General features: G+C 46.1%; 2 protein-coding genes and 1 long non-coding RNA gene across 5 annotated transcripts; 2 read left to right on the forward strand and 1 right to left on the reverse strand.

Moving 5' to 3' along the window:
- The first annotated feature begins 654 nt into the window (after nt 1-654).
- On the forward strand, nt 655-27,182 carry ELOF1 (elongation factor 1). Of its 3 annotated transcripts, none has more exons than XM_083594214.1 (4): nt 655-739; nt 23,493-23,614; nt 25,020-25,090; nt 25,507-27,182. In XM_083594214.1, the coding sequence occupies exons 2-4, from the start codon at nt 23,499-23,501 to the stop codon at nt 25,569-25,571; spliced, it is 252 nt and encodes an 83-aa protein (XP_083450340.1). In that variant the 5' UTR covers nt 655-739; nt 23,493-23,498; the 3' UTR covers nt 25,572-27,182. The 3 variants fall into 3 exon arrangements, with proteins under 3 accessions (XP_083450340.1, XP_083450339.1, XP_083450341.1); XM_083594213.1 differs by lacking the exon at nt 655-739 and adding an exon at nt 20,247-20,362; XM_083594215.1 differs by lacking the exon at nt 655-739 and adding an exon at nt 20,948-21,075.
- LOC310753161 lies at nt 1,272-3,529 on the reverse strand. Its single transcript, XR_014543244.1, has 2 exons — nt 3,379-3,529; nt 1,272-1,781 (listed from the first exon to the last, which is right to left on the reverse strand). It is a non-coding gene; the product is annotated as an uncharacterized lncRNA (long non-coding RNA).
- On the forward strand, nt 3,609-14,708 carry ACP5 (acid phosphatase 5, tartrate resistant). Its single transcript, XM_083593914.1, has 5 exons — nt 3,609-3,920; nt 6,573-6,827; nt 8,155-8,282; nt 10,616-10,961; nt 12,826-14,708. The coding sequence occupies exons 2-5, from the start codon at nt 6,573-6,575 to the stop codon at nt 13,066-13,068; spliced, it is 972 nt and encodes a 323-aa protein (XP_083450040.1). The 5' UTR covers nt 3,609-3,920; the 3' UTR covers nt 13,069-14,708.

Consider the following 27,182-nt stretch of genomic DNA (forward strand, 5'->3'; position numbering starts at 1 on the left):
GGAACTTTGGGGCAGGGTCCAGGATGCTCAGATTACTGCCACCAGACCTCCCCTTTCATCATGTACGTAACCATGATGTACTAGTGATGTAGTTTGGGTGGGGTATAACATGGAGATTAGCAGCTAATAAAAGTTTGGGTTCTCTTTTGTTTGGGGCTTCCATCTTGTTTCACCTGGTGGCAGGTGGGAGTCTTGTCACGACAGTCTTCAATAAAGACCAAGTCTACTGGCTGCTGTTTTGCTCTGGTATTCCTGGCTGGTGTCCTTTTTTTTTTTTTTTGTCCAAGGGAGCCCTCAGATTTCTCCATTAACAAAGGTCAACAACTTCAACCCTAAATAAAGGTCAACAACTTTGGGGGGAAATCCTAAAAAAAAGGTCAACAACCTTGGTCGGCCCTCATGCATGTTCACTTTACAAAATCTGGCCCTCTTTGAAAAACGGTTTGACACCCCTGGCTTATAGGCCATGGCAGCCTCTTCATTTGCCTTCCCTTTCATATGGAAAAGCCAGCTTTTTGTTTCTCCCGGGTTTAGCCTCGCTGGCTTTTGGCTCACCACTTTGTTGTGCTTTGTATTGTTGTAAACAAAAATTGCCCTTTTCCCTTATGGGGTATCCAAGAGCCCATATAGAGTCCTTACGTAGGTTCCCTATTGGTAGGAGAAAATAAAAGTGCTGGTCTCCGTTTGAAACGAGGCCTTGTGGAACTTCGTTAGAAACCAGGCCTTGAACCGACCCCAGGTAAGGGGGGAAAGGGAAGGTTTCGGGCGGGCCTCCGGTGTGGCGCCCGGAGTGAGCTTCGAGTCGGCGTTGGCTCTGGAAGCGGAGCTGCTTCTGGGCCCTTGAAGGGAGCGCGGGAGGGAAGAGGAGCACTGCGTCGCACCCCGCTTCCGAGTTGCCCGCCGCATCAGCGGGGACAAGCGCGGCCGGTTGGGCGCCCGGACGTCGCTTATCTCGGCCCTCGCCTGGAACTCCTCTGCGGAGCTCCATGACGAGAGTCGCCCGCCCCACTAAGGGGGCAAAACCAGCCGGGCCCTTGGCCTGCTCTGGCTCACTTCTGAGAGATGCTCAGGAAGCAGACCAGCTTTTGAAAGTGGGGTGTATGAACTAGGCCCCAAGGAGCACCTTAGACCAGTGGTTTCTGTAATAAACGACAATCTGCCCTTATTCCCTTATGGGGAACACAAGAGCCCTTCTAGAGTCCTTTGTAGGTTCTCCATCCGTCAGAGAAAATAACAGAGGCCAACCAGAGAATATTGAGAAGCAAAGCAGCTAGTAAGCCTGATCTTTATTGAACTGTTGCAACAGGGTCCTCACTCACCACACGAAGGAGGGAGGAGGAACCCAGAACAATGGCCTGCAAGGCCTTATAAAGACTTTTGAAATTGCCACCCTGTAGATCAAGACCACCCCTAGAAACATCATACATACATCACAGAAAAGGCGGTCTAAAACAGAAATTTGAATGTTTTTCTCCTGTCGTTGTTTATCTCCTGTCTGGCAGGTTACTTGATTGGATACCCTGGGGAGCCTGGCCAGTCTTTTGTAATGATAAATACTTAGTTTCTGGGCCAGGTCACAGGCTCACACCCTATTCATATCTTAAATGTGTCCTTAAGACAGGATTTGTGAGGAAAGAGACAATGGGGAGGTTTCCCACTTTGACCTTGAAGAAAACATTTACTCAGTTTAGGAATCAAAATGGTTCCAGGTCGGTATTCCTGTGCTGATCTATGTACGTGCTTGGTTGGTACACTTATGAACATTACCATATATCTAAGACCTCAAAGGGACACGGGTGGCGCTGTGGGTTAAACCACAGAGCCTAGGACTTGCTGATCAGAAGGTTGGTGGTTCAAATCCCCGCGACGGGGTGAGCTCCCGTTGCTCAGTCCCTGCTCCTGCCAACCTAGCAGTTCGAAAGCATGTCAAAGTGCAAGTAGATAAATACCGTATTTTTCCCTCTATAACACGCAGATTTTTTCTCCTAAAAAGGAAGGGGAAATGTGTGTGCGTGTTATTGAGCGAATGTGTGGTCCCTGGAGCCGAAAAATCAGGCAAAAATCAAATCGCGCTTCACGGAGAAGGGAAATCTGAAAAGAGGAAGTGGCTGCTTTCCTGCATTCTGCCTCAGGGTCTTACTGCCCACCCTCCTCTGTTTCCTTGCTGTGTTTGCTGAAACGGAACAAAGAGCAGGGAAAGCCCCTCCCCTCCAGGCAAGCAGAGAGGAAAGCAGACTGTGTTCCTTCTATTTCCTCTCTGTGCTCCGGTGCTGCTGGGGGAGAGGGAGAGAGAGAGAGGGTGGGAGGGAGGGAGGGAGGGAGGGAGAGAGAGAGAGAGAGAGAGAGAGAGAGAGAGAGAGAGAGAGAGAGAAAGAAAGAAATGGCTGGGGTGGGGGGAAACGTTTGCCTTTCTTTTCTCCCTCCCGTTAAATCCCTCTCCTGCATTCTTAGCCAGCTGCTTCTCTGCACACCACCTCATGTCCCTTCTTTGTTTTTCCTTCGCTCTCCATTTAAAATGTGGTTACAAAGCATGGATCCTCAGGATCTTTGCATTGGGTCACCCCAAATTCACCATCAGATCACATAGCATGTCCATGGCTACAGCCTGCACCAAAAAAACCACGCACCCACTGTTGCCTGGGGCTGCAATGGTGCAAAAATGTGGTTACAAAGCATGGATCCACAGGGATCCTCAGGATCTTTGCATTCGGTCACCCCAAATTCACCATCAGATCACATAGCATGTCCATGGCTACAGCCTGCACCAGAAAAATCACGCACCCACTGTTGCCTGGGGCTGCAATGGTGCAAAAACGTGGTTACAAAGCATGGATCCACAGGGATCCTCAGGATCTTTGCATTCGGTCACCCCAAATTCACCATCAGATCACATAGCATGTCCATGGCTACAGCCTGCACCAGAAAAATCACGCACCCACTGTTGCCTGGGGCTGCAATGGTGCAAAAACGTGGTTACAAAGCATGGATCCACAGGAATTCTCAGGATTTTTGCATTGGGTCACCCCAAATTCACCATCAGATCACATGTCTGTGGCCACAGCATGAAGCACAAAAATGATACATCCACTGTTTCATTCAGAATGTTTTTTCCCTTGTTTTCCTCCTCTAAAAACGATGTGCGTGTTATGGTCAGGTGCGTGTTATAGAGCGAAAAATACGGTAGGTACTGCTCTGGCGGGAAGGTAAACGGTGTTTCCGTGCGCTGCTCTGGTTCGCCAGAAGCGGCTTAGTCATGCTGGCCACATGAGCCGGAAGCTGTACGCCGGCTCCCTCGGCCAATAAAGCGAGATGAGCGCCGCAACCCCAGAGTCGGCCACGACTGGACCTAATGGTCAGGGGTCCCTTTACCTTTAAGACCTCAAAATTCCTATCACAGTATCTTATCAGAAGGTCCCACAGCTAGGTAGTCTGCCGGTCTCGTTCAAACGGTGCATTTCCTGAGTCCTCCTTCAAAAAAGTAAGCAAGCCTTTGTGGCATCCAACCTGCGGAGCTGCGAAAGGGTTAAGGGGCTGAGCCGCAGTTTCCTTATCAGCTCTGCTGCGAAGGCAGGTTAAAGAATCTTTAACCTCTGTCTGCTAGGAGGAGGAAGTGTCACATGGCTTGTGGGGGGGGGGAGAGAAGTTAGTGTGGGTCATCACTTCAGCATCTGTTTCTCCATCTCACTCAGTTTTTCTGCTTCAATACTCCCCTGACTGGTGTTGGAGGGAACTCCCCCCCCCCATCCGCCCCAATTTCCCGTTTCCAGTTACTGATAAAATGTCCCATGTTGCAGCGGAGGTGCTTCAGTTGTTTTCAGATGACAGAGACTCCCCGGAGAGAGAGGTGCTGAGTTAACACCCAGGACGATCGGATCCGAGCACATAAGTTTTGACAAGACGGATCTTAACAAAAACAGCAAGTAAGTTCCTCTTGTTACAAGTAGTTTCTCTTTCTGGTGCTTTCTCTACTTGCTTTCCTACCTCGCTCACAGGTCGCCCCTGATCTGTCCGTCGTCCGTCCCCCCTCCCTTTCCTTTTCCTTTTGTCCCCTCCCGGAGAAGAGCGCAAACGATGGATCCGTTTCAACGTTTTGTCACCGCTTGGACGCCCATGTTAATACAACCTAAAAACACGGGCTACCCATTAGGAAAGGCGCAAACAAGAGCAAATGTAAGGGATGCCAGCGTGGTTAAATTGAAAAGTCAGGAAAGCTATACAATGCAACAAGGCTTTCTTTAAGAAGTGAGTGTTTTGGGTGATGACAAAGAGAGAGCACAGGCTCTGGCAAGCCAAGTGTAAACCTAGACTGAGGAGGTCTCTGAAGAGCAAAGAATTAAAGCTGTGAAACTGAATAATAAGGGATGTTTAAAGTTCAGCAGAAGGGAAATCAGAGCAGCACTGGGATTATTACAGCTCTAATCTTAATCCAAGAGATGTCGACCCAGGGTGCAGCAGCTGAAAAAAGAAAAAGAGAGGCAAATTTCATGCTAGGGATCATTAGGAAAGGAATTGAAAACAAAACTGGCAATATCATAACACCATTATTCAAATCTATGGTGTGATCACATTTGGAGTACAGTCATACCTTGGGTTGCGAACGCTGTGGGTTGCGCATTTTCGGGTTATGGACCGTGCCGAACTCAGAAGTACCGGAATGGGTTACTTCCAGGTTTCGGCGCTCACGCATGTGCAGAAGCACTAAATAGCGCTTTGCGCATGCGCAAAAGCGCTGAATCACGTCACACGCGTGTACAGATGCAGCGCTGCGGGTTGTGAACGTGCCTGCTGCATGGATCACGTTCGCAACCCGAGGTTGCACTGTGCCATGTACAGTTCTGGTTGTTTCACCTCTTTGTGACATCAGGGTGCTGGACCAGATGGGCCATTGTGGGTTATTCTTAAGTTCTTTCGTTAATTGCACTGCGAAAAAGGAACACCTGTCTTTTTTACTCTCTTTAATCACCAAATCTGGGTTTGATGTTGACATAATACTGCAAAATAGGAAAGGTAGTGGCTTTTTAATAAATCCCAGTATCTAGGAGATTAGCAAATGGTATATAACCTCTTCTGCTTTTTATATCTCTCCATACCACAGCATGGCTGTGTGCTACCATGTTTTAAGGCTGCAATCTTGTGTGCACAGTTGCTGAGACCAAGGGCACTACCAGACTTCTATATTCTTTGTTATTCATTCACATCAAATTTAGGCTGTGCAGTTAAAGCGGATTTGAAGCTCTTGTGAATCACACCCGCTTCCCCTAAATATCGGGTTTTTCGGATAAGGAAAGTGTGATAACTCTTGATTTGATGCAACATCCTCTAGCGTCTCCCCAAACTCTATCAGAGTGAATGCCCAATGGTGTCTAAATTGTAAACAAAGGAATTGAGATGAGTGCCCCTCAGGCAGGTCTACAAATTCTCGGTAGACATGCACAGGAATGCACTATGAATGACAATAGCTTTCTAATGTAATCTTGGAGTGAGCAATGGTTGTTTTTTCAGGGCAAAGTGTGATTAGATAAATATGGGTGGGGTTCAACATGCTATACTGCATTAATGTTCTATCTGCACAACAAGATCCACTTGCCAGACAGAATGTCTCTCTCTCTCTCCCCCTCCCCACTCACCCTTCAGAAACAATTTTGTGGGAAAGTCCTGTTACACAAACAGAAGTCCTTGTGCAGGCCTTTCACTGACGGGTTTGTTAAGTGAATTCTGCCCTATGTATCAATAGAAAGGCATTTTCGCAAGGGACATGTAAAAGGTCACTGGGTTTTTGTATGAGTGTTTGTAAATATGAAGAAACACACACACACACACACACACACACACACACACACTCCCCGAGTATGGTATCAATTGAAAAACAACACACTGGGTAAGGTATCAATTAGATTTTTTTTAATGGGTAATTGGCTGGTTAGGTACATTAGCTAGCTGGCAGGACAAAAATCTTGGGTTGGTGGATAAATATTTCCATTTTCTATGGGTGCTTCCAGGTGGCTGTTCATTGTTGCTCAGACATGCAAGTTTTTCACAGCATCCACACAATATTGTCACATTTTGATGCCAGCCATATCTTGCCCCCCACCATTTAATCATTATTTACCCCATGCATGGAAAATCCAGTGTTGTGGGGAGGGGAACTGCTGCCAGTGTCCCACGATCTGCAATATCCAAGTCACCCATTTGTAATATTAAACCCTCACCTGGAAGCATTCTATACCTCATTAGCAATATCTAGAAATATTTTGTTGGGGGTCTTCACTGTTCTTGACATCATTTCAAAGAACACAAAAAAAGAAGCACAGAAGAAGTAGAAATGTTACATCCTATTGGACTCTGGTTGTTTTTAATAAGCACTGCAATTTTTCAGGAATGTGTGTTTGGAACAAACATGGAATAAAACTCTTTAGTAGTGAGACCAGAAAGGAGAGCAGTGCTCAGAGTCGGGGGGAAAGGGGCTTCCAGTAAAAGATAGTAGCAACGCAAGCAGATCTGTGGTTGACCTTTTCCAGGTAAATGTTCTCTTTCTCTATATCCATGTTGTCATCTCATTTCCTCACTTTCAGATGATGAACTTCCTCTACCTTCTGGGGCTCTTCCTGGCTGCCCCACCAAGCCTTCATGCACGCTCTTCCTTGCGCTTCATCGCTGTGGGAGATTGGGGTGGGGTGCCCAATGCTCCTTTCTACACAGCTCGCGAGGCAGCTGTAGCCAATGAGATGGGGCGTACGGCAGCTTCGCTGGGAGCAGACTTCATCTTGTCCCTCGGAGACAACTTCTACTACAGTGGTGTGCAGGACGCCTATGACAAGCGCTTTCAGGTCAGAAGGTGGGGTGTGTGTGGAGAGGCTGGGGACACCATCAGGAGTCCTAGAATAAGATAAAGCACAGAGTGCTGCTGAGTTAACTTGGACACAGCACACAGCCTTCACAGTACCAAGTTGGGGGCCCTGGGGTTGAGTGCCAAAGGTAAAGGTAAAGGGACCCCTGTTAGGTCCAGTCGCGGATGACTCTGGGGTTGCGGCACTCATCTTGCTTTACAGGCCGAGGGAGCCGGTGTACAGCTTCCGGGTCATGTGGCCAGCATGACTAAGCCGCTTCTGGCGAACCAGAGCAGTTCATGGAAACGCCGTTTACCTTCCTGCCGGAGTGGTACCTATTTATGTACTTGCACTTTGACGTGCTTTCGAACTGCTAGGTTGGCAGGAGCAGGGACTGAGCAACGGGAGCTCACTCCGTCACAGGGATTTGAACCACCAACCTTCTGATCGGCAAGCCCTAGGCTCTGTGAATCTCCCCCACCCCAAATCCTGAATTACCTACATGAATTTATTTTAAAGTGTATCCAAGGCACCACCAGCACACTTAGCAATCCTCACTTTTAAGCAGAGGTTGGATTGCTATCTGTCTTGGATTCTTTAGTTGAGATTCTTGCATTGTAGGGGGTTGGTCTGGATGACCCTCAGCGTCCCTTCCAATTCTACAGTTCTGCGATTCTATGATTTAGAACCCACCCTTCAGGCAAACAGGCTCCTGGAGTGCCTGATCAGATCAATATAAGCTCCTGCTTCTGCCCTTAGGCTTACAATCTAAAAGACACAGCACAAAAGGAGAAAATGGGGGGGGGGAGCAAATTTCAGGCACCACTTTTATTTTAATTTTTACTTCTTTTATTAAAACGTTTAGAGAGTGTCAGTGAAATGAAATGTTGCTGTGGAAATGGTTATATGTTAGATAAGGCACAACTGAAAACCACGCCATATAAATCTTCTCTTTCTTGAATGCACACACATATTTGGGCACTATTCAAAATATCAGTATTTTGCTGGAGTTTTTCAGGCGCGTGCCATAAATTTAAGCTCGTACAAAGAGCGGATTATAGCTTTTTGTTGCCTTAACGCAACAAATCTGCGTTTTTAAAAAAAGACTTTGTGTGGTTAAGGAAAGCAACAGGGAGATTGCACTGAAAAGTGTGGGGTGGGCAAATTATAAATGGGGAGGTGCATAACCTCTGTACAAGCAAAGGAAGGAAGAGAGGCATAGTCTAACCTTCAGCGTAAGCTCTCTGCAAGCAAATCCGGATGAATGCGCAATAAACGGATTGTCTGGAGGAATCCATAAACAAAGGCGCTCCTTTTTCTATTGCAGGAGACATTCGAGTCAGTTTTCCAGGCGCCCTCATTGCGCAACTTGCCCTGGTATGTGTTGGCTGGGAACCACGACCACTCAGGGAATGTCACTGCACAAATTGCCTATAGCAAGATCTCCAAACGTTGGTAAGACTCCACTGCTGTAAGGCCTGTGATTTGTTCTTGTTGTTAGTTAAGCTGCAGAGAGTTACCAGGTGTGGAAAAGTATGGGGACAGATTTTGCGGGAGGAGGGGAATGTCTTCCAGTGTCCTTGTCTGCACTGTGGGCCCCCTAGTATGTTCACAGCAGAGGTAGGATTTGATCTGTAGGCTTTGCAGCCGACACCCTTAGCCACTAGAATACACCAGCTCTCTTTTTTGTATATTCTTATTTATTTTCAAGACTAAAATCTAGGTGGAGAATAATAAGAAATGCCTTGAGCACTACAGATACCTGTCGTTTTTGAGTCAGTAACAGCTACTGCAAAGGTTGACGAATGCATTACATCAAGAAACAACAGAACAAATTAACTATTCCCCTCCCTCCAAAAAAATTTTTTTTTTGTTAGCAGACCATACACAGTGCATCCTCTATAATTACACTTCAGCAAAACTCTAGTATAAGTCGAAGGCAAAGATAAGGTCAGGGCAATTGTTTACGTGACAAGATATAAAAGGATAACATCATTGCCAGTAATGCGGTGAACATGATGGAAATACCATACCGAAACACAAATACAGATGTTAAGCATTCCAAATTTGTATACAGTATGAGGGAGGATGCTGTGTATTGTCTTCCCTATTAACATAATTAATAAAAGAGCTCCAAGTTGAAGTAACTTTGTCTGTCTTGTCGGTTTTGGAGTTAGTTTCTCCCTAAATGCAATATACCACACTTTGTGGTACACCAGCTCTTATCAAGCATCTTTAATATTTGTTTTTAATTCTCTGTTACAGTAACAAAACAAACAACCAAGCAAAGCTGCCCTCACACCGCAGCTTCATTGATTTAAAATTTGCGCCACAGATTAAGCAATACAAAACCTTAAGTGGCTATCAAGCCTCTTTCCTTGAGGAAAAATCTCTCTCAGCATCAAACACCTGGACGCTGTAGAGGATTTTGTGATATTACTTACTTTATTTAATTATTCTATCATTTCAGAGCCAATGTTTCTATAAAATGCATTCAAAGGGCAAGGTAGGGTGCTGGTTATAGGCTTTTGGGGCCTCAATACTGAACTGGACTTATTCTGGAGTAGACAAGTGTAGGATTGCTGTGTTAGTTGACTGCATAGTCCTTTAAAAAGCAGGTCACACAACTTAGCTGAATTGTATATTGTGTTCTCATCAGAGCAACTGAGGCATTGAATTTGTAGATTATTCTCCAGTGATGTACAGAACAGCTGAGAAAGGGAAGTACTTAAACGTTTCCCGATGGTGTCCCCCCCCCCAAAAAAAATTCACACCCACATACCAGACAGCTGCTTTCATACCCACGGGGGGAAAGATACCTAGGCCCACATATCTCTTCCTCTCAGAGGAGAAAAACAGTTTGAGGATATTTAATGCACAAACAGCCGGGGAGGGAGTTAGTTATTTCTTCTCCTGCCTCTATTCCAATGAAATTTGGAGCCCTGCCAGCTGCATTGCATAATTTTTAAAAAGCCGAACAGGAGACACTTCATAGACCTCCCTGATCGCATCTACCGTATTTTTCGCTCCATAAGATGCACTTTCCCCCTCTTAAAATCTAAGGGGAAATGACTGTGCATCTTATGGAGCGAATGTGTGGTCCCTGGGGCTGGGGAGGGGGGAACCCGGGCTTCCCCCACCGCCAGCCCCGGGGAGCAGCGGGAAGGCTGTGCGCAGCCTTTCCGCTGCTCCCCGACCTGCTCTTTGGGGCTGGCGGTGGGGGAAAGCCGGGCTTCCCCCGCCAGCCCCGCCAAGCTCCTGAGCAGCTCTGGGGTAGCCCGTGAAGCCTCCACAGGGCAGCGGGGAGTCTTCATCCCGCTGCCCTGGGGAGGCTTCACGCAGCTATCCCTGGCTTTTGCGGGAGGTGGGGGAAGGGACAGAGCGAGGCTCTCTCACTTCCCCCACCTACCCCCAAGAGCCGCATTTTTCTTTCTTGAATTCCCCCCCCCCCCAAAAAAAGTAGGTGCACTTTATGGTCAGGTGCACCTTATGGAGCGAAAAATACGGTAGTTTAGCCCAGAGTGCCTGAAAAGGTGCTGCTTCTCCTTGGAGCTGTGAGGTGATCCTTGCAGATCTGCAGGTACACGTCCTGGCTCAAAGTAATCCCCCTTCCGTTTTGATGTCTGGTTAGGCTAGCCCTTGCCCTTGCGTGGGTTCTCCATCCCATCTCATCCACAGAGCTTTTGTGGCTGTGGAAGCATCCCACCAAAAAGGCCTTGTGATATAGAAGCACCTTCTCCTTCTTCTGCCTTTCTAACTGTTTTGCCTCCCGCTCTTTTCGCTACCAGGCACTTCCCCAAAAACTACTACAGGCTGAGGTTCAAGGTGCCCGGCACCAACGCCACCGTTTCCATTGTCATGATCGACACGGTGACTATCTGCGGCAATTCGGATGACTTCCAAAATGAGCAGCCCCTGCAGCCACAGGAACTGGGCGCGGCCCGCTCCCAGATGTCCTGGCTCCGCAAACAGCTGGCCACCTCTCAGGATGACTACTTGTTGGTGGCTGGGCACTATCCAGTGTGGTCGGTGGGGAAGCACGGCCCAACCACATGCTTGGTGAAGCATCTGCAGCCGCTGCTGCTGAAATACAAGGTCACAGCCTACTTGTGCGGCCATGATCACAACCTGCAGGTGAGCCAAGGAAGAGAGAGCCACGTCATCTTTGCTTAGAACTTTGCTCTTGCACACTTCCTATAAAGACGATGCCCCATGTGGTAGAAAGTGGTAGATTTGGGCCTGGGTCTTGGGCTTCCTTTGTTGTTGCTGTTTTGTCGTTTAGTCGTGTCTGACTCTTCGTGACCCCCTGGACCAGAGCACGCCAGGCACTCCTGTCTTCCACTGCCTCCTGCAGTTTGACCAAACTCATGCTGGTAGCTTCGAGAACACTGTCCAACCATCTCGTCCTCTGTCGCCCCCTTCTCCTTGTGCCCTCCATCTTTCCCAACATCAGGGTCTTTTCCAGGGAGTCTTCTCTTCTCATGAGGTGGCCAAAGTATTGGAGCGTCAGCTTCATGATCTGTCCTTCCAGTGAGCACTCAGGGCTGATTTCCTTAAAAATGGATACGTTTGATCTTCTTGCAGTCCATGGGACTCTCAAGAGTCTCCTCCAGCACCATAATTCAAAAGCATCAATTCTTCGGCAATCAGCCTTCTTTATGGTCCAGCTCTGTTTTACCATCTGTAAAATGGGGAAGAATAATGATCTTGCTGCAGGAATAAGTGAGAAAATACACGCTAAACGAGCACAAGTGCTATTGAAAAGAGTGAGAAGGAAGTTCTTACTTCATGACCTGTGACTGTTGGGGTGCTGCTCCTGGTTTACGGCCTCTTTCCCCCTTCCTCCAGTTTCTGCCTCATAATGCTATCCCAACACCTGCCTTTTGCTTTTCATTGCACACTGGGAGAGCTGGTAGAAGTGGGGAAGCAGATGGGCTCCTTCACTAACTTCCCATCCCATGTCTTGTTTTTCTTCTCTTCACCAGCACTTCCCTTTGACCACTGACCCTTGCGCCATGTGCGCATCTCCTGCTGCCACCTGACGTACCCTTTCCTCAACCTCTCTCGTCTTTTCCATTCCTTTCCTTCTCCCAACTTGGTATATCTGGCACAGGTAGCAAGTCCCTCTGGAGAGGAACTGTGCCATTTGATGGTCTGTGTAGAACTTGAGCACTAAACATAAAAATGTGCCCCTACAGCCCTGTCTCTTCCTATCTGGCAGCCTATCTTGAACATACTTTGTCATCATTATTGTTGATTGATTGATTGATTGAAATCTTATGCTGCTTTTCATTCAAATGAATCCCAAAGCAGCTTACAAACAATAAATAACAATAACAAAATAGAGCATAATACAGGCGTAGGCAAACTCTGGCCCTCCAGATGTTTGGGACTACAATTCCCATCATCCCTGACCACTGGTCCTGTTAGCTAGGGATGATGGGAATTGTAGTCCCAAACATCTGGAGGGCCAGAGTTTGCCTATGCCTGGCATAATAGAACATCACAAGTACAATATAAATCATATAAGATCATGACAACTATTGCACCCCACTGCCTTTCCTTCTTGGAGCAACACTGAGCTTCAGCAATAGTGAGCTTCTCACAATCATTCCATGGGCTGGAAGTTGTACCCCTGTCTCTTAAATAAAGGTCTGTCACATATACAGTGGTACCTTGGTTCTCAGACCTAATCTGTTCTGGGAGTCCATTGGACTCCCGAAACCGTTCAAAAGCCAAGGCACAACTTCCGATTGGCTGCAGGAGCCTCCTGCACTCAAGCGGAAGCCATGTCAGACGTTCAACTTCTGAAAAACGTTTGTAAACAGGAGCTGATTTCTTCAACAACTAAGTCGTTCGAGAACCAAGGTACCACTGTAATGTTTTCCCCACATGCATGGGCGGGGGGATAGCTAGGCAACAACATGATGGCTTGAGACACCCAAAAGTTATGCGGCGGTGATACTGGTTTGAGCCTGTTCCTCCCTTTCTCCAACAGTACCTCCAGGACAAAACTGGCTTGGGCTATGTCCTAAGTGGAGCGGGGAACTTCATGGATGACAACAAGCAACACCTTCATGAGGTCCCTGCTGGATACCTGCGCTTCTTCTATGGCCACGCCTCTTCTCAAGGGGGCTTTGTCTACATTGAGATTAATGCCAAAGAGATGAGCATTACCTACATTGAGGGCAAAGGCAAGTCTCTCTACAAGACCTCGCTGCCCAGGCGGAGACGTTTCTGAAGATGAGACAACAGTCAGCATTGGCCTTATATTAAATGTCTGGCTTGTAGGGACACAGTTGGCCTCTCTGACACACACAAACACAACACGCCTTCCTCCTAGGGCTGAGAACTGGCATTTCTGGGGAGTGTAGCCATTGAGAGAGCTCTAACATCTCCTGTTTGTGAGGCACTCCTACTCTTCTGCACACCTCAAAAGATCCGCCTGTACGAAACCAGTTGTGGTTATGTAGTTCCACCTTCCTCCCAGTAGAACCTCATCTCTTCTGCATCCAAAGCACTCCTTTCTGAATGCTGCCTCGTATGTGGCTCCTGCCCAGATATCAGATATTGATAACATACCAGATCCAGAGTCATCACTGGTCCAGCTTAATCACCACCTGGCTGGTGGCTACTATGAGCCTTTGTCATAGGTGTTAGGTAAACGTCATAGATGTTAAATTTTCGGCATTTCAAAATTTGCAAGAATGGAGGAACAAGCCATAGCGGGCAAGGGTCAGAGATCTGCTCGGCTTAAATGAAATCCATATCCTTGCTCCTGGCCATTGTTCCAACCGTAGGATGAGGCCTGCATGCAGTCTTGCTATGCCCCTTGTTGTTTCCGGTGGGCAAAATGAGAAAGGAAGAATGTAGAATTGCCACTTAACCACCCCCAGAGCCCTTACAAGCTGCCTATCGCACAAACACATGAGAGGTAGAAGAACCAGACAACACTGAGTAGTCCTAATTCATTCCTCTCCTAGTACAAAAAAGAAGAAGAAAAAGCAGGGACTGTTCCCTCACTTACTATATAGCCTACTCCTGCAGCATGGTGTCTGTAGCTGCCCTGAACGTTCAGAATTATCTCAAAGAAGAATGAACTTTTGCCTACTTAAGATCACCATTCTGAAACTATCTGCTGGCTCATCTGTTTCAGGTGTAAACAGTGGGACTCAGCTAGCTGTTTAGGGTTGGGGCTGAAAAATAACTTTGCTGTGTCTGAGCAGCACCCAGTGAAGCCAGGAGGTGTTTGGATGCAGATGACATTTGGATCTTTCCCCTTTAACTTTTCAAGTACATGACACTCCTCTACGCACCTCTTATGTAGAAATTCTGTACCACACAGACGAGGCTTTGCAGCAGGAGTTTTCCTCCTGTTGACAAACAGCTCCTGTAGATCGGGAGATGGTGGCGATTAGGAAAGTGTCGGCATGCAGAACACCCAGATTTAAGGTCCTCACTTTAGTAATTTTATTGCCCAACCCCATGTCCTTTCAAGACAGTGGACTTAATGATTCAGTCGTTCATCCTATCCTGGTGAAACAACACTCTTCAAATGAAGAATGCAAGTTTTTCTGTGTGCCAAAGGAAGAGGAGCTCCGTCTGCCTTCTAAACAGCCGCTATTGGATGAATGGGTCTCTTCCTTTCTGGATTTTTCTTCTGACTTTTCTGTTTTGTATTTGATTCTGCTCCAGACGTTAGTTGCTGTTATGCATTTTAAAGCCATTCACTTGCCAAGATGTTTATCTGCAAGATCAATGATTCTATGCAACCAGGATCCAGTTTTATTCTCTATATGGGCTCCTTGGGTTTGGTTGAAGAAAACATAGAATCTTCTAATGTTTTCTCCTGACTAGCTTTTCAATAAATTACTTTTAATATTTTAAATTAAAATATTTGGTGGGCTTTCCCCCCACCAAACTGAATTTCAGTAGGGCCTTTGTGAAGAACAGTTTGCGTGCCTAAGTTGCTGTTTTTTTAAAAAAAGCTCAGAGTTGTTAATTCCAGATCTACTGGAAAACAGATTCCCCCCACCCCAATATCCTTTCACAGAGAAACCAGGACTCTCAGGGCCAGCTCTACCATTAGGCAAAGAGAGGCAACTGCCTCGGGCAGCAGGTGTTTTGGGGGGCAGCAGTAGCAGGGGAAGGTTATTTCAGTTTTGAAATACGGCAGTATATACAAGATGAATGGAGTATGTGAATGGAATACAAAACATGCATGGGGTGAGGTACCACGACCTAATATTTCACTGCTAACATATAATAAAAGAAATGTGGTGCCACATAATCACATTTCGTTTACTAGACATAACCAGGGAAACGTCAATGGGTGGCAGACATTTTCCCTCACAACAGGGAGTTAGGCCTTTCCCCCTCATTCCTTTATCTCTGCTTTTATACAAACCATGTCTACCCTTTCTGTTTCCAAGGACATAAACCAAAAGGAAAACTGTTATTTTACATTTAAGCCGAATACTGGTGCCAAGAGACAATGGCTGCAGTGCAGGTGGGGGAATGAACAGGTCGTATTTGGCCTTTTAAATCTTGAGTTTAAACAGACTTAAAAAACCTGAAGGTTTTCATTTCTGGCACACACTAGGCTAACAGCTTCATTTCTTCTTCTTCATGAGCAGGATATATTTTTCTCCAGTCATGAACATTCAGCTTTCATATTTATCAAGACATTCCAGACAAAACCAGGCTTGTTAGACACAGGACCTAATTCACAAATTAACAGAAACAAATTCCAAAAGGGGGAGACACGTTATTTTGCTACAGCAGCCCCCCATCCCCTGTTCTGTGGCACCTTAGAATATGAATATTACGTATGTGTGACATAAACACAATAAAACTGTCAATAAAAGCAGCCACATGACTGCTGTTTTTCAGGTTCAAAAAGAGTCAGAGAGATTAAGCACATAGCTATCATTGCAGAAGAAGGAGTGATGAATTTTGCAGTTTATAAAGATAGGTGAGGGCAGGGGAGGACTTAAAAGAATCCAAACAGATCCTGGTGCCTCCATAAGCTAATCGTGAGATTGCCCCCAGTCGCACTGGCCCAAACATTGTATCTGCATTGCAAAGGCTGTTCCACAAGGTCAGCTGCTCATCTGCTAAAAGGTGGTTGCATTTCTTCTGAAGCAAGCATGTCCTAAGTAAAGGTAAAGGGACCCCTGACCGTTAAGTCCAGTCGCGGACAACTCTGGGGTTGCAGTGCTCATCTTGCTTTACTGGCCGAGGGAGCCAGCATTTGTCCGCAGGCAGCTTCCGGATCATGTGGCCAGCATGACTAAGCCGCTTCTGGCGAAACCAGAGCAGCGCACGGAAACGCCGTTTACCTTCCCGCTGGAGCGGTACCTATTTATCTACTTGCACTTTTTGGTGTGCTTTCGAACTGCTAGGTTGGCAGGAGCTGGGACTGAACAACAGGAGCTCACCCCGTCACAGGGATTCGAACCACAGATCGGCAAGCCCAAGGCTCAGTGGTTTAGACCAAAGCGCCACGCGCGTCCCTCTAAGCATGTCATAAGAGGCAATAAATATTTCCCCTTCAGAGTTGCAAGTTATTGACCATTAAATCTGAAGAGCTGAAGATGTGCAGGAACATATGAAGCTGCTTTATACTGAGTCAGACCATTGCTCCATGTCTACACCACTTGACAGCGACTCTCCAGGGTATCAGACGGGGGACATTCCCACCCGTACTTGGAAACACCAGGTCTTGAGCAGGGAGCCTTCTGCATTCAAAGCTCTACCACAACCCATAAAGTCCTTTGTAAAGGTTGGGTGACAACTGCTGCCTTTTAGGAGAGGACATAACACCATGGCTTTATATTCTGCCTGACCTAAAATTTATTTACAGCACTTTTATCCCACCTCTGAATGAAGAGCTCAGTTTCTCTCCTCCCCATTTTCTCCCCACAACAAGCCTGTAGAATTGACTCAGAGAGACCAAGGGTCATCCAGTCAGCTTCATGGGGATTTGAATCTGGGACTCTTCAGTCCTCGTCTGATACTCTTAACAACTACACATTGGTTCTATGACTTCAATTCTGCAGCACTTGTAAACTTGTTTTCCAGTTTCTGGCTACTCTCAAGAGATACCAAAAAGGAAGAAGTAAGATGTTATCTCTCAGGAGCTGGCTTCTCTTCACTAGAGAAGTGCAAACGTTGAGTCATAAGGTTCTTCACTCCCCGTCTCAAACTGCCATGTCATTGGGAAATTTGTTTTAAGCTTGCATACAAAAGATGACACAATAAGGGTCCAAGCTTAAGTGTGGGGCCAGTAAAGTTCCCATTTTGGTTTTGCCAGCAGTGCTGGGAGCCTTCCTCAAAAACTTGTAAGCGGTATGATGTTTCTGGGGGTGGCCTGGAGTTTGAGGGTGGGCAGTTCCAAAAGTCTATGTAAGGGCGGGCACACCTTGATTCTGGGTCCTCCTCTCTCCTGCGGGGGGAGCACCCTGTTGCAACAGATCAATAAAGATCAGGCTTACTAGCTGCTTTGCTTCTCAATATTCTCTGGTTGGCCTCTGTTACTTTCTCCTACCAATGGAGAACCTACAAAGGACTCTATAAGGGCTCTTGTGTCCCCCATAAGGGAATAAGGGTAGATTTTGTTTATAACACTGGTATAGCACAGAGGCGAAGTGTGTGTGAGAAAAACCAGAAATTCCTCAGGTGAAAACTCCACATCTTAGTCATTAGTGCAGGAGATTAGCACCATGTGGCCCAAGTATTTTACTTGAAGTTACCAGCTATAAATTGCTAGTGGGTGCCATATGCATGTGAAAGTTAGCAAGTCATCCGGGAGCCCAGATGGAGCATGTGGGACACTTTCCAAAATGGCTGCAAGATGTGACAGTAAAAAAATTCCCCCAAGAGGCCAAAAACCCTAACTATTGCTTTGCAGGATAGAACACCACATTTCCAAGTGCCCCCCAATAACATCTGATGCAGATTTTTTAAATTTGTCCTATTACATATCATGTAATGGTTAAAAATGCCACCCATATCTCCTAAATTATGGATTGTAGAGCAAAATAACCCCTTTCTTCAACACCACCTGCAAACAACAACAACCATTAAATAACCCCCAAACCAGCTTCACATCTGAATATAAGATGAGCCCTGCTGGATCCCATTCAACTAGGTTGGCCATATGTGCTAAATGTGCTTCTAAATTATGGGATGTAGAGTAAAATCACAGCAGAAGCAAAGTAAATGTGATGTGAACACAGACTTGAGTGACAAAATAGGAAAAGCCTTCTGCACCCAGAAACGATCAAGTACTATCAGAAAAAGACAATATCAATGCAGGATATCTGGGAGAATGAGAATGTCTTTGCCTGGAGCTGAAAAGATGAAAATGTTGGCACCAGGCAATCCTCTCTGGGGAGAGCGTTCCACAGATGGAGCAGGGGGAAGGCTGCTGCTAAAGAGGTTTGTTCACTCGTCATCCTCCAAACATCTCCTGAAAGTGCCCCCCAGAGAAGGGTCTTCAGATGATGAAGAAGAAGAAGACTTGCTAGTTGCTTCTTACACAAAAACGGTCTCCAAGGGACTTACAACATATTTATAAGCATAGGCACAGGTAAATGTATTGTTAAGAAGTTTGCAGGCAAGCCTTCAGTTTTCACATGTAGTCCTGAAACAAGCCCTTTAAAAGAAATATTTCCAAACTTGAGACCTGAACGCACTCCAGAATCTGGCTTCTGAGGGTTAACAAGGACAACAGATAAATCAAAAGTAAAAGTTATTGTACCAAAGAGGAAATTGGCTTATTCCGTAAAACACCACCAGTAAACAGCACACTTAACAATAGACTAAGTTCAAAAGAGTTTAGATTTATCTGAAGGGGGAACTAGTACAGACTGTAACTAGACCCAACCACTTGCCTTAGAAAAAGGTTTCTCAGGGGACAATGGTAGTTTGAATGGTAAATTCTGAGTGCTTTGGGGGAGTTTTCAGGCAAGGGCCAGAAGAATGCAGGTGGGTCATTTTGAGGCGATGGCTGAGAGTTAGTAATGGGTAGCTACAGGTAGTGATGAGAAAATGAGATTTTGAGCTGAAGCAGCCAGGGAAGAATAAAAGAGCATGTCAAGGGGAAGAAAGAGAACAAGTTGATCCAAGATCCAGCTTGGAATAATAAGATACGGGATTCCCTCATATGAGCCTGCCTGGGTTCTGAGACCGTCAGGAGAGGCCCTTCTCTCAGTCCTGCCACCCTCATAGGTATGCTTGGTGAGGACACAGGACAGGACCTTCTTGGTGGTGGCTGCTCCCAGACTCTGGTACTCCCTCCCCAGAGAAGCCAGACTGGCACCTTCCTTATTGTGCTTCCACCAGCAAATGACGATCTTCTTGTTCCAACAGTCTTTTGGGAACCGGCTGCTTTTAATGAAAGGGCTGGTGCCCTGCTGGTTTTATTCTAATTATTTGTATGCTTTAAACAGATTTTATATATGTATATGATTTTAATTCTACTAATGTTTGTTTTTAATTATTATTATTCTTTTCCTGTTCTTAGCTGTAAAATGCATTGAGTCCCTGCCAGGGAAAAGGGTGGGTAATAAACAAATAAATAAATTTCGAGTTGTAGCTAAGGGTGTGCATAGGGTTGCAGCCTCGTTGCTTAAGAGTTGCTGCGTCGCGCCTCCCTGCGCGATAGTTCAGGCATCCGGCTGGTCGCCAGTAGAACGAGGCGCTGGAGACGGACCTCTGTCGGTTTGAATGAACAGAAGCAGTTCTGACGTTTCATTCATAATACATCCGGGTCCTTTTGTCGGTCGGCTTGGCGAATGGGTGGTTAGGAATAAACACAGATATACAAGCGGGTGCAGACTGACAGATAATACGGTGAAATGGCGGGTTCTGTTTTGTTTTAATAAAATCTCCTCTAGGGCGGAAGTTAGAGCTGTCCGCAGAAATCACCTGGTGGAGGGGGGGATCTTGGGTTTTAGCATAGCTGTGTGATTGCGGAGCATAGACCCCCTCCCCCCCCAATAACAGCTAACGCAGGAGTTCCTGCGCTTTCTAACTCTGCTCTTATTTTGTGTGGGAAATGTGTTTTTTGGGGTTTTTCCAGTTTATAAGTTTAAAAACAAAACAAAACACCACAACCTGCCTTGCCTGGGACGGAGCAGAAGGCTACTGTCTGCTGTTGTGCACTATGATCTTATACCTGTTTTCTGTTTCTGTTTTCCTTTTTCTTCCCCGCTCGCCTCCTCAATCAAACAGGGCTAAAATCACTGAATCTTCCTTCCTTTCCTTCCTTCCTCCCTCCTTTCCTTTTCCCCCGCAGGCTTTCCCGAAAGGCGCGACCTCCCGCCTTCCAAATCATTAAGCCGCGTCGGGCGACTCTACCCTTTTCACTATCTCTACGCCTTCCCAACCTGCCTTCCCTGAACCCGGCGGGTGGGGGAGGCGGGAAGTGTCGCGTTTCCCTTCCGGGTGGCGCGCCGGAAGTGCTGGTCTCCGTTAGAAACGAGGCCTTGTGGAACCTCGTTAGAAACCAGGCCTTGAACCGACCCCAGGTAAGGGGGGAAAGGGAAGGTTTCGGGCGGGCCTCCGGTGTGGCGCCCGGAGTGAGCTTCGAGTCGGCGTTGGCTCCGGAAGCGGAGCTGCTTCTGGGCCCTCGAGGGGAGCGCGGGAGGGAAGAGGAGCACCGCGCCGCACCCCGCTTCCGAGTCGCTCGCCGCACCAGCGGGAACAAGCGCGGCCGGTTGGGCGCCGCTTATCTCGGCCCTCGCCTGGAACTCCTCTGCGGAGCTCCATGACGAGAGTCGCCCGCCCCACTAAGCGGGCAAAACCAGCCGGGCCCTTGGCCTGCTCTGGCTCACTTCTGAGAGATGCTCAGGAAGCAGACCAGCTTTCGAAAGTGGGGTGTATGAACTAGGCGCCAAAGAGAACCTTAGACCAGTGGTTTCTGTAATAAACGACAATCTGCCCTTATTCCCTTATGGGGGACACAAGAGCCCTTTTAGAGTACTTTGCAGGTTCTCCATCCGTCGGAGAAAATAACAGAGGCCAACCAGAGAATATTGAGAAGCAAAGCAGCTAGTAAGCCTGATCTTTATTGAACTGTTGCAACAGGGTGCTCCCCTCACACGCAGAAGGAGGAGGACCCAGAACAAAAGTGTGTCCACCCATATATAGACATATTAAATTGCCTGCCTTGGAGTCCAAGACCACCCCCAGAAACATCATACTTACATCACAGAAGGGGTGTAGCTCAAGAGAAATCTGAGTACATTGTTTACCTCCTGTCATTGTTTATCTCATGTGTGGCAGGTTACCTGTTAATGCTTACCGTATTTTTCGCACCATAGGGCGCACCGGATTATAGGGCGCACCTAGTTTTTAGACGGGGAAATCAATAAAAAAAATCTCCCCCCCCCCCAGCTCCAAAGAGCAGCGTACAGGCTGCGCACAACCTCTCCCTGCCGGAGGGGTTGTGCGCGGCTATGGCACAAGCCAAGGCAGTGAGCGGGATGGATTGCGCTGGCTGTTTTGGCTTCCTCTTTAGCTCCGCGCAATCTCCCTGCCGGGAGAGGCTGCGCAGGGCTAAAGAAGCCATAGCCCCGTAATAAATACTTAGTTCCTGAGCCAGGTCACAGGCTCACCCTATTCATACACAGATATACCCTTAAGATAGGTTTTGTGAATGTAAAGACAATGGGGAATCTTTTTCATTTTCCTTTGACCTTGCAGAGAAAACATTTGGTCAGTCTGGGAGCCAAAATGGTTCCAGGGCTGTTTTCCTGTGCTACTTCAGACATGTGGTTTATATATTTATGTACGTGTTTGCTTGGTACATTTATGAGCATTTATTATATATATAAGACCTTAATTTTTTTTATTTCATTCCCAACCTTTTCTTGACATTGCCTCACCTAAGCTTCTCTCAAATCCTGATTCTTCCCCTGCTTGTGACATATAATTCTTATTATTCAAAAAGTGAACTCATATTCACATGGAAGAAGCCTAAAAGGCTATTCACTATTAATAACACGTTCTCAAATTGCCCTCCTTAAGAATCAGATTGCCCCTCTTAAAAATCAAATTGCCGCACATTGGGAATCATGACCTTAAACCAAGGTTGTAGTCGCCAGAACGGAATGTCTAGTTGCCACTTGGGGACAAGGCTGAAGTCTTTATTTTATGTGATAGTTCAGAGGACCACCTTGAGCTAGATTGAGAGCTTTGAGAACTTAAAAGAAGAGAAGCCGCTCGATCCAGGGACAGTCCACATACTTATTGGCTTACACCAACCTTCCCCGCACCCCCCCCCCCAGCAGTGGTGACTGCCCCTGCTCAGGCTGCGCAGAAAAAAGAAAAGCATTTGGGTTCCAGAACTTTATTCCCGTAGTGCAGATAAAATAAGCTTTCCCCCAGGACAGGGTACCAGTGTGTGAAAACAGTCCAGATCCAAGGATCCCCAGGCATGCAGCTCCCGATGGTGGAGATGTTCAGGCGCCATCCTGGGCAACTTCACTTGGTTGCAAGTGGTCAAAAGCCAGGTGCAAAATGTGCCTGGCGCCGTGCTGATTTCAAACATTGTAAGCAGCCCTTCGCACTTTATAACAGCCCTTTGCTGAGGTGGCTGTTCAAAGGAGGTTGGGGGGGGGAGAAGGTTATAGGTGCCTTTTCAGAGTGGTGTTATAGTTATTTATACCCCAGTTTTATATGTATTTATACCCCGCCTTTTCCCCCTGACCAGGAACTCAAGGGGGCTTACAGGAAAAAAAGCAATCATTAAAAAACAACTGAACAGTAATAAAATTAAAACTATACATACACACAGACATATATACAGTGTGTGTGTGCGCACGCGTGTGCGCATTCAGTTCATTGCTGGGTACCCTTCTGTAGTCAGTCCTGTTTTTGCTCCCTTGATTATGGGGTGAGGTGAATGGGGGGCAGTCAAGAAAAGCCCCTCATGTGGTCATTGTTTCTGGGTCACCCAGTATGGTTGGCAGGAGAAAGTGAAATAGAGTGAAATCTCAAAGAATTGTAGAGTTGGAAGGGTTCACAAGGGTCATCTAGTCCAACCCCCTGCAATGCAGGAATCTTTTGTCCAATGTTGGTCTTGAACCCATGACCTTGAGATTAAGTGTCTCATGCTCTAGCTACTGAGCATGCTGATATAACCAAAACATAGGGGCTTTTTGTTTTGCGTGATTCTTGGATTACTCCTGTTATTGGCTCTGCTCTGCCCCTGAGTTATCATACGCAGTCAGGTTCCTGCATCCTGGCCACCACGTACTCTTCCCGGCTAGGCTGCATCTTCTAGTCAGTGGAACTGCCAGTCATTGGCTCTGCTCCCTCAGCTGCAGTTTTCTGAATCTGGGCAACCCTAATCCTCCAAAGTGATCATTGATCTTGTTGGTGCAACAGCCTTCTGAATGCTTTAATCACTCCTTAATCTTCTATACCCGCCTTCACCTTCCTCAACCTGCTGCCCTCCAGAGGTTGTTGTTCTGCAACTCCCGTCAGTCCCGGCTAGAATGACTGATGATTGGGGGTGGTGGGTGTTGCAGTTGAAGCATCTGGAGGGCACCACGTTGGGGAAGACCCTTTGACATGAAAAGGACTTTTGCTGAAGCTTCTTCTCCTGCCTCCACCCCCCTTCACATTTGTTTCTCCTTGCTTTGCATGCTATAGGCAAAAATGGGCCGTAGGAAGTCAAAGCGGAAGCCTCCACCCAAGAAGAAGATGACTGGGACACTTGAGACCCAATTTACTTGCCCCTTCTGTAACCATGAGAAATCGTGTGATGTTAAAATGTAAGTTGTGTAAAAAAGGAAACTGAAGCTTAATAGGGTGCAGACCTGTGTATCCTGGCCCTCACAAGGGAAGGTTCAGAAAATAGACATGCAGGAGGACATTTCTTTTTAGCTGGGAACAGAGACATTATTAGAACTGGGAAGGGAATAAAGGAAAAATAGCTGGTAGGCCAGCACTTTGCTGGTAGTTCAATCTGCTCATCTTCCATGTATTGCATTGTACACAGTGCCACAAACAATGCCTCCAGAGCCAAACTACAACGAGAAGACTCAGGCTCCTTTGCCACCCTTCCCCTATATTCAAGGGTGTATGAAGAAAGTGTTTGTGGCAGAATCCAAAGGTTTTAAGAGAGAGTGACAAAAACTAGAGGATTTTTTAAAAGAAACCTAACAGGAACAAGACTGAAGCATTCAGAAGAACAAGTAAATGATCTATTTCAAGGAGTTGGAGAATTCTCAAGTGCACATAAAAAATATCCATTATTCCTTGGTTGTATCTGTATCCTGTATTTCCATGAAAAGGTGATCAAGGCAGCTAACTAATAAATACAATAACAAAGGAAAAGGAAAAACAAAAAGCAGGTAAAAAAACCCTAGAGGTGAGGCTAACTGGGCCTCCTATTAGCAAGGAGTTCAAAATTGTGGGAGCAGCTACCAAGAAAGTCCTTTCTCAAGTTTCAGACGTTGGCTGAACAAGGCCTTCAGATGTGGGGGGGGGGGGGAATGATTAAATAAAAAGAGAAATGTATGAAGAGTGCATTATTTTATTCCCCACTAAGCATATCAGATTTTAAGTGCAGAGGCCAACAGTTCTTCATTTCGAAGTACCTCTTCCAAATTCGTCCTTGTTTGCTTTCCTTCATTGTTGGCATTGAAATGATTTTAGTACTAATGCAGGGCGGTGAAAATGGAATATTTATGCTTCTTGTGCTGGCCTTGATCTGGCCTTATGTTTTCCCAAGTCCCCAAGCAGAATTGAACTCTCCACACATTAGCTGATGCCGAGGGAGCTCACTCCTGCTTTCCGCAGGCATTGGCTGTGTGTCCTACTTCCCCAGGCAAAGCAGGATTGGAAAGCCCTTTCCATCAGAATGATTCACAAGTGGGCATGGTTTGGGTAACATGGTTTGGGAGCCAGATTGGAGCCCTGCGTGGCATAAGATTGGCTCTTGGGCCAGAGGTTCCCCATCCATTCTGTAGGGAAAGATTTGTGAAGGGTACTTCTTATTTTGCTATGCCTCTAATTGAGATGGCTGTAGGAATGTTTGTGCCTACTGTTCACTGCATGTTAAACAATATTCCATACTCAAAGTCATATGAATGTACCATCTTTTTCCTCTTTTCTGGCTTACACTTTCTCACATACGGGTATTTTTCAGCTATAATATGTTTTTTTGTGTTTCAGGGACAGGGCTCGAAATACGGGTGTGATATCCTGTACCGTGTGTCTGGAAGAATTTCAGACTCCTATAACATGTATCCTTTGAACTTCAATTCAGTTTTATAATATTTTATTCTCTTCCCCCATGTAGACTTGGCTCCTACTTTTTCATGTCAGTAATTCGTAACCTAGGGTGTAATGCTTTCTGCTTGGTCTCGGCCTTTACATGTTTTATCTTACCCTGCATAAAGACCTGGAAATAGAGAGTTAGCATCAAAATTGATCAGACATAGCCTTGGCAGAGTGGTTAATCAACTGAAACACCCCACCACCACAGATATTTAAAATCAGCTAAAGTTCCACTCTTGTACCAGCTTAACTATGGTTCATAGAAGAAATCACTTGCAAGATTTAGCAGTGTTTTTGACAAATATACACATCCAAAACCAATAGTATTTTTTTATGTGGGGGGCACTTATGGTAGATTCTTCCTTGACATTTCACCCTAAAGATCTTTCAGAACCAGTGGATGTTTACAGTGACTGGATAGATGCTTGTGAGGCAGCCAATCAATAGCAACTGGAGAGGAACTTGCCAGGAATTCAACAACACTTCTTAATTTGGGAGGGTGGACGTTATCTGTTACATAATGCATTGGAAGATCCAACAAGTGGCTGGGAAATGTGACTCTTGTGCTGTTTGTTTCTATCCAGTAATCCTGCCCTACATGAATATTATGGGATTGTGCCCCTGGAATTAAGGGACTAAAGACTATAAGTAGGATCTGCAAAACTTTGGAAAGGCCCGCGGTTTTGTAAACATACTGATCATTGGGATCATTGTTGCATTGGGTGCATTCTTATCAAGGGCCGCTATTCAATCTCTGTTCATTTCAGTGGGGCTTGTATGGAAGGAGCATCCATGCAAGCTCCTTTGTCGCTGGATATTCAGCGGTAGTCCTTGGGAAATTGCATACCTTGTTGCCATGGTTGAACAGCAATGCTGAGCAAGCAAGAGTATACAGGAACAGAACATGAAATAACCCCCCACGTATAATTGCTTTAGTGACTCACTGAGTAGTAGACCTGGTCACTAAGGAAACATTTCTTTCAGTAGGTTGGTGCCAATTATGTAGAGGTGGCAGTATGTCATCCTTGGGTTCCTGAAACTGCCAGAAGAATTTCTTATAATTCTTTCCCTACCATCATTTCTTTTTTTCTGGGTGTTTTTGTGCACAGGACTCTTCTTTCCTTTCACAGGAAACAAAGCAAGCTTAGCTCCTTCCCAGCAGTTGACTAGGCAGGAATCTGACCTTACCTCTGACCTTAAGACTATGGGACCATCAACATGATGGAGGGGGGAAATCATGACTCTTCCTTGATGCTACTGTTTTAAATGGGGACTCTTTATCCCACGAAAGAAGTGTTGCTTTATTTTAAAAGACTTATTTAAAAGCCAATTTAGTAGCCAGTGATGTTAACTGTGCTTCTGGGTGCTCCATAGGAGTAGCTGTGGGATTTTAATTGTACTTTACTGAGGAGAATTCTGCCTACATCACAGAGATTGTGCCATCATCGGATTAATAGGTACTGGTGCAAAGTACATAGGTGATAATTGAACACTGAATCCTTCCAGTGTGTATGTTTTTTTGTTTGCTTTGCTTTTTATCCTTCTCACTGCGGTGAGCATGAACTCTGCTTTCCAGAAATAGATCACTTAATTGCCAGTTTGGCTTCCCTTTTCTTATTAGCCTCCCTAATAACAGAGTGCTCACAAAATACAGGGGTCACAGCAACCACCACATATGATTTACTTTCGAGTGAATGGCAATACGGACAGAGGTTTAATTCTGAATTTGGCAGTCAATGACAGAGGATTTTGGCCCCTTCTCACCTTACCTCCCTCACTGTCATGTGGCCTTGAATCAGGAGGCCTTTTTGGGCTGCCTTCGATGGTAAAAGCAGCCTCCAGCTGTACATTCCCAAACAACCACTGCTGCTCTATCAAGTCCTTTGTCTTTTTAGATCTAAGCAGGAATTAATTCCTATTGGACAGCAAATTCTTGTGCCCTTGTATGTAAATAATGTCCAAGAAAGCAGGAACCCACTTGTTTTAAATGTATTAGAGGAGCCTCTGCCAGTAACTGAGTAATTATCATCCCCTTTAAATAAATTCTATAATGGAAAA

The sequence above is a fragment of the Podarcis filfolensis genome, assembly GCF_964270895.1.
Source record: "Podarcis filfolensis genome assembly, chromosome: 17".
Lineage (NCBI taxonomy): Eukaryota > Metazoa > Chordata > Lepidosauria > Squamata > Lacertidae > Podarcis > Podarcis filfolensis.

Bases quoted from the DNA above. Each gene is read 5' to 3' on its own strand.
- ELOF1 (XM_083594214.1), top strand. From the start codon at position 23,499: ATGGGCCGTAGGAAGTCAAAGCGGAAGCCTCCACCCAAGAAGAAGATG. The intron at 23,615-25,019 runs GTAAGTTGTGTA...TTTGTGTTTCAG, and splicing joins AAATCGTGTGATGTTAAAAT to GGACAGGGCTCGAAATACGG. The intron at 25,091-25,506 runs GTATCCTTTGAA...TTCACCCTAAAG, and splicing joins ATTTCAGACTCCTATAACAT to ATCTTTCAGAACCAGTGGAT.
- ACP5 (XM_083593914.1), top strand. From the start codon at position 6,573: ATGATGAACTTCCTCTACCTTCTGGGGCTCTTCCTGGCTGCCCCACCA. The intron at 8,283-10,615 runs GTAAGACTCCAC...TTTCGCTACCAG, and splicing joins AGCAAGATCTCCAAACGTTG to GCACTTCCCCAAAAACTACT. The intron at 10,962-12,825 runs GTGAGCCAAGGA...TTTCTCCAACAG, and splicing joins GCCATGATCACAACCTGCAG to TACCTCCAGGACAAAACTGG.